This window comes from Sander vitreus, chromosome 7 (genome assembly GCF_031162955.1).
Source record: "Sander vitreus isolate 19-12246 chromosome 7, sanVit1, whole genome shotgun sequence".
In the NCBI taxonomy this organism is placed as follows: domain Eukaryota; kingdom Metazoa; phylum Chordata; class Actinopteri; order Perciformes; family Percidae; genus Sander; species Sander vitreus.
In genome coordinates, this window is record NC_135861.1 from 10,591,810 (window position 1) to 10,608,095 (window position 16,286).

Below are 16,286 nucleotides of genomic sequence, written 5' to 3' on the forward strand. Positions count from 1 at the left end.
CGCCAGGTGGTGCAGTAAGTAAAGACTTCCAGGCCCACAGACACTTAACAATGAGAGAAAATGTTCAGCTTCAGTGTTGGCAAAGCTGTAATGGGCTCAATTAACTCTGATTAATGAGTGCAAAAACACTATTGACTCAAAGCTATACGTGCTTACCAAGCCTCCTGGTACACCAGGGGTAGCCTAATTAAGATGGTAATACAGTGACCCCAGTTAGGATACACTGATATAGATGACTATTATATAGGCCTTAGCATTGCAAAGCTCTGTCTTGGTAAGTTGAAAACAGAATCATCTACTGTTAAACTTGAAACATGAAAATTAAAATGTCACGTCTAAAAAAAGAAAATAGACAGTGTTATAGCTCAACGTAACCTTACAGATTTCCATACTGCTCCGAGTGCTTGTACACCTCGTGCCCGCGCAGGTGTGGCTCTCAGGCTCGTACTCGTCACCCCTCCCCCAGCTACAAACTACAAACCCTGGCGGCGCGCTCCCGTGAAGTAAATCATTGTATCAGATTGAGACGGGGGAAAGCAGCGAGCGACTCGACTGGTCGGCAAAGCAATTCTGCTCCGCGAAACACTGACAAATCCGACTGCTAGCCACATACACTGCAGGTAAACTACTTTCTGGAATACCAGACCACTATGAAGTGCTACTTATCTCGTATTGTTAAGTTTGAAAGCGGACAGGGTTATTTTAAAAGTTGTCCGGAGCTTTAAAAGGCCGTGCTAGCAAAGCTAAAAGCTAGCGAGGTTAACGTTAGCTTTTCCCCTAGCCGACCTCAATTTCAATGCCGCTTCCGCAATTGCCAAGCACTTGTGCTGAGGCGAAAACCGTTGTGTTCTGAGTGTAGAAACTGATGTGACCGAAACACCTCGGTCAAAGTATACTGAGGGATGTTCGTACACTGTGAATACTTACGTGTTGCTTATAAATTGAACCGTTAAGACTGGCCTAGATTGGCGATCCAGCCGTAGCCAAACAATGAGGCTCTTTTCCTGACTTGCCCCGGCTGACCAGGCGGCTTCCCCACGGCTCAGCGTCGCTTCTTGAATGGCTTTTAGTGGTAGTTTATTGTTAATGTAACGTTAGACGTTAGTTTTCCGGTAACATGCCAAACATTATAAGGATCAACTACTTTATCAATGTACTTTTTTCAACACCAAAACCGGATTTCCCATTTTGTAGATTTTAGAACATGTCAGTGACCATAGCGCACACAGTACCATACTTGGTAGGGGTTTTGAAGTTTTACAGCATTAGCAATCGCCTCTGAGAAGTCATATGTGTAATAAATGTGGGTCTTGGTGTTAAGTTTGGATCGGGGCCACCAACCCATTCTTCCACTGCGGACACACTAGCCATCTGTTGCCTCTCTGATGACGCCATCTTTCTGGTGACCCACCCAGTGGCTAGCTGGTTTAAAAACAATGTTTGACTAAACACTGGGAGCTCTCACAGGCAAGAAACGCAACTTTTTCTGTGCGCTGGTAAACCACACAAAGCACGGCCAATTTTCTAACCAGCCATGCAAGTGTAAAACATTTGACCACTTTGGCTGGGTGATACAGACAAACTCACTATATTTCTATTGACCACGATTATTGATAATGTGACAGTCTTCTGTGTGTGAGTTGTTGTTCATACAGTGGTAAATCGAAGCTACAGATGTGATATGGTCTTGGGGAAACATAGCAGTAATGCACATGATTGTCAATTTCACACACATTAAGGTAATGTTATTAGGGGTGCACCGATCCGACTTTTTCAATCCTGATACCGATGCCTGGGCTTTGTGTATCTGTCAATATCTGATACCGTTGTTGAATTAATAATACACTGTATACCTTCCACCTTATACTTTCCTTCCACCATGTGGAAGAGACTAAAGGCACCAGACTTTCCTAACTAAACATTACTTTCCTAACTAAGACAAAATGACATAGATGTAATATATTGAATCCTTATTTATTAGTACACTCAAGTCTTCCAGCATGCAACACACGTGCGACAGAAGGGAGAAAAAAAAACTAACAAAACTGGATCGGCCCGTGGATCTGTTAATTTTTCAGATCCAGCTATTTTGTCAATATTGGGACTTAATATCGGATCGGTGCACCCCTAAATGTTATCATTTGGCTGTATAGCGAAGAGAGACACGATGAGTAAGATCTCAGACAATATATAATCTCGTAGCACAGTGTCAAGATATATGACCTCCACACCAAGATCTGAATAAGGATTTTTTTCAAGCAGGCTTGTAAAAAAAACAATTGTTAATTCTTTACAAAATTCATTGTTTTTGGATGGGGGTTCATTGACATCGTTTTGTAATTATGTTTTACTCACTTTATTATTCATGCCAAATACACAAAACCCTCCGGAATAGCATTCAGCCATTTAGAAGACACTGTAGCTCATTTTGCAGCACCTAAGGTAGGGGAGGGAGTGAGGCAGGTTTTATTGCAGGAGTTACACACTGTCATGCTTGAAGCTGTTAACTAAAATCATATCCTCTCCTCCATGGTAATGGAGGGAGATAACCGTGACTGACTGGCCGGCCAATTCATAATTCTGTTTCTAATTGTTAAGACTTCTTCTATATATATATATATATATATATATATATATATATATATATATATATATATATATATATATATATATGCATGCATGCATGCCAGTTCTCTAGGGGGTTGTGCTAAAGATGTGGTGTGTTCTATTTTTTATTAAGTGAATACCTGCTAATCCCCTTGAAAATATAATTTAATAGTGTCCCCGCAGTGCTTTGTCTCATTACTCCAAGGGGTCATTTACATGTTTATCCACATTTAGCAGTGTTTTCCTGTGCAGCAGTTGCTCATTGTAGTCGTAATGGTCCCCTCATTTAAGCTATTTTCAATTTTGTGTTTTGATTATAAGGATTAGTGTGTATCGTGAAATGATTGGGCTTATTATGAAGGATCTGTTTATCGGGGCTTTAAATGTAGCATTAATTAGATTACCCAGGTGGTTTGAATGAGTTGTAGTGAGACTTAGTGGTTGCAATCGACTAGTCAAAAACATTAAGTGATGTCTTTTCCTAACCACTTTTTCTTCACCTCGATGGAAAACGTCATGAGGTCAAGGAAAGATGTAGAGAAGAATTCACAAGGACTTAGGACAAGACAACTGCTGTGCTAAGAAAATCCAACTGCACTTAGACTCATTTACGTAATTATGCGACAGTGGATGTTATTGATGTTGGTCTTACGTGGTGAAACTACAAGGTTCAGAAGATGGACTACAAAAAGTGCATCTTAGATACTTTGCCTTTACCCGGTGGAAATATTACTTCATTACCATTTTATTTCCCATCTTATTTTGAATTAAAGGACGAATAGCAGAATAATCTCACTGATTTATTTCAAAAGCTAAACATGTAGTTCTGTCTCCTCTGTCAAGTTTATAACTACAGTTTTTAGTTTTGCTGCTTACGTGTCCCACGATACTTGCTGCAGTGACATTACTGGGCACATGGAAACATTTACAAAACTGAAAGCAGTCTCTCTAATCAATAGTAAGTAAGTAAATCGTTAACACTAGCACCGCCATACATTTTAGGGGTACTATAACCGCCACGTCTGACGTCTGTCTGTATTCCTTTGTTATTGTTGTTATCTCTATAGCAGCAAGGGCACATGCAGCCCCCACACAAAGCCAGATAGCTTATATACCAGCTAAAACCCAGTGTACAGTAAAATGTGTTATTTTAATAAAATAATAATAATTATATATAAATAAAATAGTCCGGTCATTTGCGCCGCATGTCGTTCAGTTCAGTCAGCACAAAATCTTGGCGGTTTCTGTGAGCAACTCCTGCAAATAGATTTAATGAAAAATACACATCTATTCGTTTCTATCTGATGCTGTTTTACTGTTTATCTTCTTTTGTAAAGGATGGTCCAGTGTACCCTATGCTAAAATAGATGATAATAAAGGAAGCAATGAAGCACTTTTCCATATAATTTCGATAATTCAACCAGCTCTTATCATGGCTGCCACTTAAATACTTCCGGGTCATTTCACTTAGTTAGGAACCTTCATAGGCAAAATGGAATATTCAACTGCAGCCAGTCTTAACTCTTGTGTTGACTACGGGTCAAATTGACCAGTTTTCAATTTTTGTTTTATATCAGAAAATATGGGACGTATAAATAAGCGCTGAAAATGTGTAGAAGAAAAATTTAAAACGTTGGAAAAAGCAAAAACAAAGGTTTTTCAAGGTTGACAGGAAGACAACACAAGGGTTAAGATCAGAAGACTCAATGCTTTAATTAGCATTATGATTAACCTGGTTGACTTTTAAATTCAGGATTCTTGTTTATATATACATAACGTATATGTTGCAGCTGTCATCATTGTTGATTTGAGGAAGGCCCGAGGGCCGAAACGTCATCAGAATAAATAGAGATATACATATGGAGCCAGCGTGTGCAACGCTTTTTTTCTTTTCTTTTTTTTTCAGCTGTGATCTTCATCATGTAGGTTTGACAAATTGTTGCATGAAGCCAACAGCCCTATTCAAGTGCACACAGTCACTAACTGGTCTCCACAAGGGAGCTATGTTTTATATGGATGTGCTGCACACAGTGTTAAAAATAATTATTTTCTAATTCTTTCAAAGTAATGGATTAATTAAAAAATTTGCTCCCCACAGAAATGCATCTCAGGTGGCAGAGGAAAAACTCCAATCTCTGTCAGAAACTGAAAAATTCATCAGCCGGCAGTCCGTTAACCATCACTAAACGGTGGCTAATTTCCCACGCTGAAGACGGTGTAGGGTATTTCCTGGAAGAAACACACACGGGCCTTTTGATGCAACTGTTGCATTTGTGGGATTTTCAAAAAGACAAGCTGACGACTCATCAAGCGCACAGTAACCATTAATAATACATTTAAGGCTGTGTCATACAAGGAAACAATGCAGAATGAATAGTGTTTCACCTAACACTATTGATCAGCAAAAATGCCACAGAATAGTTTTGTGTTGGATGAAAATGCATGAGTGGGTTTGACTGGCAGGCCTGCTGTCAGAAATATTGGCTGCTTGATTGGATGACAGCTAACAGCCTACTTAACCATCTCAAAGGGGGGGGGGGGACTAGATTGAAAGACAAGATCTATCAAACTTTGTCTTTGTTTGAAAAAGTGTGTGGCTTATTCAGTTAAGTAGCTAAGGACAGTTGGATGAGCTGCATTGTCAAATTTAATGCAAGAGCAGTTTTTCAAAAGGAGCACAATCTGTATCAAATATTCCTGTTGGGAAAGTCAGTTGATAAAGCGAATCACAAACAACAAAGCTGTCTTCTATTTTCACATCACAGGAGTATTCCCCGTTGCTCTCTCTCTGTGTATCCTACTCTGTTAATTTGATCCTGTTTGGGTTATCTCCGTCTCTGCTTATCCGTTGTTTGTCTGTCTCTTAATTTCATCTCATGCAGTGCGTTTACATGCACAGCAGTAACCCCGGTTAGTGAATAACCGGGTTATGCCAGCTCTCCCCATATAAATGAGCTGGGAAGAATAGGAAAAATGACAGGAGTAACTCTACCTCCGGAACAATAGGTGGCGCCCTGCCAATGCAGAACTGGCGCTTCCTTCCGGTTGACCAATGTCAACATTACACCGATCGGCCTTTCAATTAGTAAAACTTAATGTTTCATTTTCACATTCTTGTCATAGCGTAGGAAAGCAGTGTTCACGCCAGACGACGGACAACATTTTCGGCGGATTATAACATTATTTGTAACCATTGTCTGCTGGAATTAGCAAGCTCATTTCGTTAACTAACATTAACGTTAGCCAGCGGGGGCTGCTCTTTTGCAGAGACACAGCGTTGACATCCCCGCAGATGGACAATCTTTTTACGTTAGCCACCTCATGATGTCCACTGCTGCCTTGGCTGGGACTAAAACAGATGGACCGCAGGCTCTTTCTGATGTTCCGCTAATTCAGGCATCACTGTTTTGTTGTATGGTGTCATAGCAATGACAACGACTCGCAGCGCTGACGGATTATTTCCGGTTTAAAAACCTCTCCAGCAGAGTGGGGTTGGGCAGTCGAAGCATGCGAAGACGCTTAAACCGATCATAGCCCGGTTAAGGTTGTATACATGCAGGGATACTCCGGTTACTGAAGGAGTTCTCTACCTCTGTTAACCGGGTTATGAGAACTCAGATTTTAACCGGGGTAAGGTGTTTACATGGCGTTTTGAGAAATCGAGGTATTGCCTTAACCCGAATATGATCAGTTTTTTTTAACTGCATTTAAAAGCACTGATGGTCTCTGGTTAGCCAATGTGCAGGTGGGGCGGAGATTTGCACATGCAGTGGTCCTTATTACTTACTGGACCAAGATTATGTTGATAGCATGCACTCAGTTTATTACTATGACATCAACATTTTCTGCATTACCAACCTTTTCTTCTCTTGACCTTTGTCAACCTTTTTAATTTATTCACCCAAAGAAGACAGCTGTAGGACCTCAGCTGTAAAGTGGTTGTCTGCAGGCTGCAGTTGGTGTTGCAACTACTTTCACCACTTCACATATGAACCACTTCTAAGCATGACAAGCCTGTTAAATGTTCTGGGCTAGCTATTTGCCAAAGTGCTTGGCAGATATCATCATTAAGATGTTAGCAACAGGCCGAGATTATGTGTTGGTGGTAGTTTCACATTGTTGTTTGGTGCCATTTAGCTACAGGCAGGTTAAGATTGTCACCCAGATTTTATATTCCCATGCATCGAAATATAAGCGTAATCCAAACCCTTTTCATCCAGATTTTTATATTACCTGATTTTATATTACCTGATTTGACTGACATGTTCAGCTCATAGAACAGGTATAGGGTGATTCGGCCAAAAAATATCCTTTTCCTGAAAGCCCATTTAAAGCAGTAAGACTAAATAAACCATGAAGGTAATTTGTGGCATAAAAGCAAGAGTATGTGTTTTCTCCATTAGTTTTGGTGCAGCCTGCAAGTTTGGTCCAAAGTAGTAACGTTAGTCTGCCGTTAACATCGCTGGCATTAGCTGTGCTGTAGCTGCTGTACCAAAACAACAATCAATCGTATCGTCTTTTGCGGCCATTGCCCCATATAAAAACATTCAAAAAAGAACAAGTGTAGTCTTTTAGCTACCCATGAGCAAATAATCAGTGTCAGATTATCCTGTCTCAGTTTTGCTTAGTCTAAAATGATGGACCTACTGCCTGATGGCCACTTTACTCATCGTATACTACCGTAACCTCAGCATCGATGTACCGTATGTGCTGTGATTCCTATGTCACCCTGCTCTTTTGAAACAAGTTCAGGCAGTTCAGACACAGCCGTCTCCACTGCTAATGGGTATTTTCCTATTGTGTATGGTCTTTATATTTCCCCTGTTAAGTGTTTTTTTTTTTTTTTTTTCTTTTTTGAGCTAGGAAAAGGTTTTTTCTAATGAAAATGTATTGTCTGACAGCGGCTGCTTTGTATTACCGATTTCAAGTCTCCTGTTGTCTGGTAAGCTCCTTAAGGAATAATTTGTGGCGTTAATGACTTGCTTATAGGCACCTAGCCAGCATTTGTTAAAAGGAGGGCACATTGTTATTTGCCCGGTTTACCCGCTGGTCAAACGTTTCAAGCATTGACCACACACGTACCTCGAGGCTACAGCTGCCCCCATTTTTGTCTTTTCCTTTTTCTCCAAGTCATGGAGGAAAGGGTCTAATCTTATTTGACACTGCTGTCCTACTTGGAGATTAATTTACCAATTATAGACTGTTTGCAGTTTGTTGGTGCATTTTAGGGTCAGAATCTAATGGGACTGAGGGCAAAAAAGGCTGTGATATTGAAAAGTCAATATTGTTAGTAGGTTCCGATGCGAGTATTGGTAGTTAATGAAACTGATAACCGATATTTGGAACTGATATGCATTTACAGAAAAAATTAAATTATTATAAATGAAAGCTGTAACCTTCTACAGTCCATGTAGCCTGTTAACGGTTTGCATGTCTCTGTTCGGAGCGTGTGTGTCGCACGGTTCAGCTGATTGGACAAACGCGTCACGTGGTTGTTGCTGCTCCCGAATTTCAAAACGGATTCTAATGGCGTCTCGTTCTGAATACGATCTCGTATTTTACGAAAATAGTTAAGATAATAGAAAAGTGTTTCTGAAAACATTTTGAGCGAGAAATAGGCCATACAGTTGCTGAATCGGTCTGTTTTTTTGATCGACAAAGGTCAGTTTAAAAGATTTTCGTCAGATTTTGAGAGGCGCCGAGCCGACCGCTCCTCAGGTGGAGTGTGGAGCGCTGCAGGTCACGTCACATGCAGAAATTGTAAGTGGGAGAGATAAGGAAGGCTGCCCGGAGTTGGAGGATGCGCCAGCGTCGTGTATATAGTCTGGTGTGTGGGAACATTTTGGATTTCATGTTACCTATGATGACAGCGGAAATAAAACAATAGATAGAACTGCCACTGTATGCATGTATTGTGCAACATGCATTCAATATGCTAATTTTAGCTATATATCATATGCTGAAGTATATTTCTGGAGTGTTGAAGATTAAAAGGAAAAAATAACAAGAACCTTACAGAACCGAAAACCGTGACCCTAAAACCGTGATACGAACCGAACTGTGGATTTTGTGAACCGTACCACCCCTAGTAAAAATACATAAAGTATATGTCTTGCTTAAAAATCTTTAGTTATTGTAACAAACAAATACTAAATGTAATGTTTCAAAATAATTTATAACTATTGCTGCATTATTGCATTCAAAACTTAAATGTTGAAGCTGGTAAAGGTGTCGCTCATTTTAATTGATTTTAAGTGCAAGCAACATCATTATAAGCCTTTTTTCTGGCTATATCCTAGTGAACCAGCAAATGAAGTTATGGACGTTTACTAAGGCTTAAATTAGCTGTGAGACTCAACGTTATTGCTGGCTACCGTTGCATATAACGTGTATCGCATGTAATGTGCAAACATTGTCTTATACGGATGAGTAATGTTCCATTTGCAGGGTGGAAGCTTAAATAAGTCCCTGTTGCACTGGAACCAATGTTGTTTTTAAAGATTAAACATTTAACTATCGCTCCACATTCATAAACTCCTTTTAATGCTAATGGTCTAGTTAACACCGCAAGCTAATGTTGTCACTACAAAAAAGTTCATTAATCTGGCTTTTTAAGTGATATAACTGGGCAGACTTGTCATTATAGAAATAGATCACAGGATGGGCTGTTTTTGCAACTTCAGTGTGGAAATTATGTTTTTAACTTGGAAATTCCTCCAGCCTTACCTTTTTTGTAAGTGAGACTCAGTGGTGAGTGAAACCGGAGCGAGAGACACAGAGCTGTAGTGGAGCCAAAGTAGCGCGCTTTTTATTAATTAACTCGGTTATCGGTAAAATAAAACACTGATGCAGATAATCTGCAAATTGCCAAATATTGGCCACGATAATCGGCCAGGCCTACAATTGGACAATTGGTTGATCGCTAATAGAGAGCAATAATTGACAATAAGTAATTGTGTTAGCTTACAATGCCAGTTGCATACAAACTGCTGTTTGAACAAAAAATAAAAGGAAGGCTAAGCGTTTGGGACCAGAGACCATCTTCTTATGCAAAGGCTAATCAACGTTTAAACACAATCAAACCCCTGGCATCCCAGGTCACTGTTCAAAAGGGACAAAAGTGACACAGGGAATTTAACCTCTAACCTGGACTGTGGTACCGCCATGTTACAGCTCCAGAAATGCTGCAGATCAACAGCAGAGGTGTCGGGGAGTTTGCTGTCTATCACGCCTCCAGCTGACTCACTGATGGAGATAGCAGGGTAGAGAAAGGTGATTGACACCGCACAGGGCTGCACTTTCTCGGATCAAGGCGGAAATGACTCGTCAGTGATATGATTTATTACCCTCTCTATGCCGGGTCCAGTTGTCCTTGTGCAGTTAGTAAGCACACAGTAAATGTGCTTGTAAGTTGTCTCTGCAGCAGTGCCACCATGACAAATGAGGTGCGTTTTGAGGTGTTCTTGGTGAATAAAATGTTTTGGATACAGTTCCTGTTAAAGTATAAAGGGAAATTGCGGTTTCTGGTTTTATGTTGTGATCACATTCTGTTGGTAAAATGTGACCATAAATCTTGTTATTAATACACTGGCAAGAATTGAATAATTCTAAAGATTCCAATAGAAAATCAACATTTAAACCTAATTCCTGTGTTTGAGGCTAAGAGGAGCTTATATCACTCCATATTGAGAAATGTCATTTTACAGAAAGTCACAGACTACAAAACACTCCTTTGCCCCAACTTCCCTTAACTCTGTTGGGCAAGCTTGTTCTCTCACACCCACACTGACACATCTGTCAGGTCTTCTACTGTCATGAATTACTGGAACCTCGGCTACATTTTCCTTCCTTCCTAGTAGCTCTTGTTGCGCTGCGCCATATTTGACACCTTTCTGTTGATACCTGTATGTTGTGTAAGAACGGGACAGGAGCGTAACAGGGACGTACACACATGTGGGGGGCACTGGTGCAATCTTAACACAGCACTATCTTCCTGCTGATACTGGCATACTTAATCATTATAAACCATGATAAGACAATTGATAATAGAATTTATATAGCTCTGTCTTGACAAATTGGACGTGCTGTCACTCCCACCAGTCACTCTTTAGCCTAATGGCGCAGACACGCCAACCCGATTATCGTCCGTCGGACAGCCTGGCAAGGTTTGGTGTGTTCCGTGCCGTCGTCAGTCGGAGGAGCCGTTGGCTTTAATTTGGGCCAATTTGACTTGTTGCATCGGTCAGTGGGCAGTCGGACTCAATGGACCAATCTGATTGGAGTACTAGCGAATGAGGATGACGACCGCCTCTCACAATCTGACGAAAATCTTTCCAACTGACGACTTTGTCGATTTAAAAAAAAAAAAAAAAAGAGAGAGAGATTCAGCAACTGTATGGCCTATTTCTCGCTTAAAATGTTTTCAGAAACACGTTTTGGTGAGCTATTTTCATAAAATACGAGATCATATTCCGAACGAGCCGCCATAGACCTTTTTCACGGTAGACATGTTGACATGTCATAGTAGGAAAAGCACAGGTGTATTCAAAACCATTAATGATGGCTGCATTCCACTTAGGAGAGGCCCTGGTATTGTGCATGCTGACTCACTGAAATAGCTTACTGGGACACTTGATGGAATTGAGCCATCGTTAAGGTTATCAATTTCAGCTGTGCTTTTCCTACTATGACAAGTCAGAATGTCTGCTGTGAAAAAGGTCCATTATGGTCTGCTTTGAAATTCAGGAGAAGCCAGACCCACGTGACGCGTTTCCTGTTTTCATTTTTTGGGCGACAATACAGATTAGCGCCGCCTGCTGTTATGGAGACGTATTGCGTCTCGCACAGAACATGCGCTCAAGTCGGCGTCGCTTTGGTGTGTTCCGAGGCCCTTCTTGGACCGATGGGAGCCGAATGATCAGTCCGACTGCCTTTTCTGCCGACGGTCGGCCGTCGGGTTGGTGTGTCAGAGCCTTAAAATGCAGCTAGCTTGCAGGATATTTGTGTGATTTCAGCTTTTGATTGACACATACTGTCCTCTGCCTTTTTGGCCAACAAGCCACTAAATATTGAGTGATTCCTGCTCTTGTCAGGCCACTTGTGCAATATTAAATAAGCCTGAAGCCTTCCTTACTTTAACGAAAATCACAAATATGAAGACCATTACATGTCCGTCTTGGATTTTCTTTTTTAGATTCCATTAATCCTCTCACAACCCCCTAAGAGAACCTCGGGTTTGAACTGCTTTTTTTTCCAGCCCTGTGGTTAAATGTGTCAAGTATAGTGTTGCATGGTGCACCTGCACGATGCAACACTACTCTACACGCCACATATATTGAACACATTTTTCACGTTTTCTTTAGTCTTAATCTATAAAATGGGCTGTCCTGGCATTTTTACACAGGATAGTTTGTTGTGCTAAGATCACAAATCCTGATGGATCTGAATAGTCAAATGCTCTGCTGTAACAGTTGTGCTTTTGATTCTTCTTAATGCTTTTCCTGTGGCTCCTTGATCATAACCTCCTCCTCCTCCTCGGTGTGTTCCTCCAGGGATGGCAGCCATCCGTAAGAAGCTGGTGATAGTGGGGGATGGAGCTTGTGGAAAGACCTGCCTTCTGATTGTCTTCAGCAAGGACCAGTTCCCTGAGGTCTACGTCCCCACCGTGTTCGAGAACTACGTTGCTGACATAGAGGTGGATGGCAAACAGGTGAGACAATTGCAGTGAAACTGTCACTACTATCAGTCTTTCCCATTCAATGTCATGTCAGAGTGGTTCCTCGGGGTAAATGGATTGATCCACACCGCGGACAGCAAGAACTGTTCTCAAGGCCACCTCTTCAAGTGGACTTGGGCACGGATCGTCTTCACACTAATCAAACAAACTGGACTTTGACATTAAATGTACTCTGATCTGGGCCCGGGTCCCTGGTGTGAAACGGCACAGTTCAATTTTCACATCTTCCCTCACGTTACAGCAGTCATCTGCTAAATCTGGTCTGTTTTTACAGACTGTGTCGTTTTGGGCTTAGCCACAGGCCTTCAAATGAATCAACAAAATATGTGTAGGTGTTTCTGTGTCGTCTTTTAGGTGTGTGAGTCAGTTTTATCTAAAATGCCGTCGATTGCTATGCTAACTCGCACTAACCAGGTGTTTTTGTAATTTGATTTAATTTTATTTCCATGTGGATACAAATAGACACATTGATGATAGTGTTCATGCCGGATTTAGATCAACATGTTTTACCCCGAGGAACCAGCACATTGTAGGGTTAGGGCTGTGTTTAATACTTAAACATTTAAACATTTTACAAAATCCACCGTAACTCAGAAATTAGGAGATATTCTCATCTGGGGGAAGACTCATTGTGACTTTCAGGTTCATGATGTATGTCTGCCACTGTGGATAACTGCAGCACCCAGCCCAACTCATCAGTCAAAAGACCTCATTTTGGGTTAATGGGATTCTGGGACGTTAAAGTCTTTGTTGGCTGTTTGATTATTAACCCTCTGTGCTGCTGAGGAAGACTCAGGCTACTTCTTGTCAAGTGTCACACTTTTCCAAATGTTTCGATTTGGTTTCCTCTACCGATTTTAGCTTTGCAGTCTGCTCGCTTAGAGAGGTTTTTACACGTCACTGTCACATTTTGTAGTAGAAGGGCTTAAGGGCTGTGTCCCAGAGTGTTTATTAGTGATGAACAAATACAGAATTGTTTTTTTTCTGTTGCTAATTTGAACCTTGTATTAAATCACTCACACTTAGAAAAAGGGTCACGTGTGTCAGTTAATGAAAAAGCAGTCCTATATTTTTAATTTATAGAATAGGACTACATTTTTTTTAGGACAATTTTCCCAGCATTACAGAGATGCTCCACCTAAAATGTATGTTTAATTCTTAGCTTTCCTTGTTATACTCCTTTTTGATATTATGATGCACTAAGTTCCTCTCTAGTACCTGGTCAGGACGAGGTCGACTAGCCCTTTTCATTATCTCATTTATTTGCTGCCTTCACTGTGAAAGTTGTGCTGATCAGGATGGACGTGGTGTATTAACTTCTCTCTCTCCCTTTTTGTTCTTCCTCTTCTCCTTCTTGTTCCCCTTTACTTCACATTCATTTGTCCTTCTTTCTACCCTCTGTGTGTGTGTGTGTGTGTGTGTCTCTCAGGTGGAGTTGGCTCTCTGGGATACTGCGGGTCAGGAAGACTATGACAGGCTTAGACCTCTCTCTTATCCAGACACTGATGTCATCCTCATGTGCTTCTCCATAGACAGCCCTGACAGCTTGGGTGAGTACAAATCTCGCTCTCATAAATAAACACACACACGGTGCTGTATTGTTTTTGTTTGTTATGTTGTTATAACTGTCAAGGCATTATTTGTGTGCAGCTCGGAGTCCAAAACAAATTTCCCTAAAGGCACCATAAAGTATATCGTATCGTACACAGACACACACCTAGAACCAAATCATTTGTCATGCGATGGCATGCAGCCATGTTGTAAAACAAGTCAAGCCTTTTCTCTCATCATGATTATGAACAGCACTACTGTGATCACATGGAAATGGATTTGCATAAAATAAGGTGATACAACCTACAGATAATGTAAGTGCTAGACATGAATTGAATGGGATTAAATCCGAGGAAGTTACAATTGTAATACAACAAAGGCCTATTTTACTAAAGCTTGTAATTTCACATTGGTTTACATGACCATTCGTCAGACAATACGCATCCCGCAGGTGAACCAGCGGCAGGGTCACAGAGGCATCTCCATTTAAAGCAGTGTTTTTGCTGACCAAGTGGGACACATTTCTTTTCCAACACTTGATGCTCAGTTGAGATATGGAGGCTCTTCTTTGTTTGTTCTTGTCTTCAGAAGCAGAATTATCTTTGCAGCATTTTAAATTAAATTACTTTGTAAATGTCGGTCTAATCAAAATGCTGACGTCCTGTGATTTAACTCTGTTAAACTAATTTAAAGATAAGGGTATTTGCTGAGACATCAAATAGCTTTTATGCAAGGGTTTCCATTGTCTGTTTTTCAATGTGGGCTTTCAATTGTAGCTAGAAGAAATGGTACTAGCATTGAGTTTATGAACTATAGAGTTTATGGGTTTGACTTTATTTTTGACATAGGTTTTATTTCCTGTTTTCTTAACTGAGACATGGACAACAAGAGTAATCACTCGACTATCACAGTGCAAGAATGGGCTTAGTGCCGGTTTTATAGTTCTGTCACTTTCCTTTATTGAGCTGTGGTGGCCTCCCATTGCTAGAATGTTTATCTCACAGCTGGAACATTTTAAAATATAATAAAGATTCATCCCCTCTATTGTAATGGGCTCTGCATTCAATTGTAGTCTGACAACCAAAATTATCTCAGACATGCACACATAAAATAAAATAGCCAATGATTATTGATCTATCCTGTGTTCTATGGTCTTTTTCCTCCACAGAAAACATTCCAGAGAAGTGGACCCCAGAGGTCAAACACTTCTGTCCCAACGTTCCCATCATCCTGGTAGGAAACAAAAAAGACCTGCGCAACGATGAGCACACGCGCCGAGAGCTGGCCAAGATGAAACAGGTATCCTAATTCTTCTTTTGGCTGGCTACCATTTGGCATAACACCCCCCACCCCCAAATTGACTAGTATTTATAGAAGCACTTATCTTTATTAGCTAGTATTTTCTAAATGTAAATTGGTTCCTAATCCAAATTCTTGGTTTTCTCTTCATCCAATAGGAGCCAGTGAAGTCAGAGGAGGGCCGGGACATGGCTGGCCGGATTGCAGCTTTCGGTTACATGGAGTGCTCCGCTAAGACCAAGGACGGTGTGCGGGAGGTGTTTGAGATGGCCACCAGGGCGGCTCTGCAGGCCCGCCGCGGAAAGAAGAGCAATAAATGTGTAGTGCTGTAAAATGGCCGACATATTTGGACTGTTTTCACCCTGGGCTACAGTACCACAGTACAGTACCTGTAAAATGGCTGTTCGTTGGACTGAATTTACCCTGGGACTTGGGTTTGGGATGCTTTGTTGGAGAGGGGTGGGTGGGTGGGTGGATGGATGGAGGGGGAGGAGGAAGAGGATGACTACCGCTGTAAACCATTGGGCTCTTTTCCTGTGGGTTTTCTATCAATTCGGGAAATTTACACCAGCCAAACGCTGGTACATTTTGTCTTTTCAACAAGCCACTTACACTGATAAAGATCATTAGGAGATCCTGGTCCTTTATAAAAATCTAGCTGACTGGTAACACTGATAAAGTTGCTGGTGAATGATTGGATGTTCCAGACTGTGTTCATTACGGACAACAACAAAAAAGGTTTAGTTTCTTGCCTGGATGACTTGACAGATGGATTTGGGGGGGCAGACAGCACAGTAAATGAGTACCACTGTAAACAGCCACCGGTGGACTATTTATCCCCCTAGAAGTAGGAAAGGGGAGGTGGGGAGTTGGACAGGTGGAGGGATGGGAAGACTGAAGCCTGGGTGTGACCATGATGAGACTGTACACTAAACCAGTGCAAATTGTGCAATGTTTCTAGTTTTGCACATTCAGCCTACTTGTTATATGCTGTAGTTACCTGGGCCCCAAAGTAGACAAATCACCAGTAAACTGTATTCTCATGCTGCTCAAAATGGTGCTCTAAACAGGTTCATGGTTGATTAGCTTGCAG

The 16,286-nt window shown here is 41.1% G+C and overlaps 1 protein-coding gene across 1 annotated transcript; it reads left to right on the plus strand.

The window, feature by feature from the left end:
• The first annotated feature begins 503 nt into the window (after window positions 1-503).
• Window positions 504-15,668, plus strand: rhoab (ras homolog gene family, member Ab). Its single transcript, XM_078254536.1, has 5 exons — window positions 504-620; window positions 12,159-12,316; window positions 13,773-13,893; window positions 15,063-15,193; window positions 15,352-15,668. Exons 2-5 carry the CDS (start codon window positions 12,161-12,163, stop codon window positions 15,523-15,525), a joined length of 582 nt encoding a protein of 193 aa, XP_078110662.1. The 5' UTR covers window positions 504-620; window positions 12,159-12,160; the 3' UTR covers window positions 15,526-15,668.
• The last annotated feature ends 618 nt before the right edge of the window (window positions 15,669-16,286 follow it).

Excerpts from the sequence above, each read along its gene's own strand:
- rhoab (XM_078254536.1), top strand. The coding sequence starts at position 12,161 with ATGGCAGCCATCCGTAAGAAGCTGGTGATAGTGGGGGATGGAGCTTGT. Across the intron at positions 12,317-13,772 it reads TAGAGGTGGATGGCAAACAG|GTGGAGTTGGCTCTCTGGGA; the intron begins GTGAGACAATTG and ends TGTGTCTCTCAG. Across the intron at positions 13,894-15,062 it reads AGACAGCCCTGACAGCTTGG|AAAACATTCCAGAGAAGTGG; the intron begins GTGAGTACAAAT and ends TTTCCTCCACAG.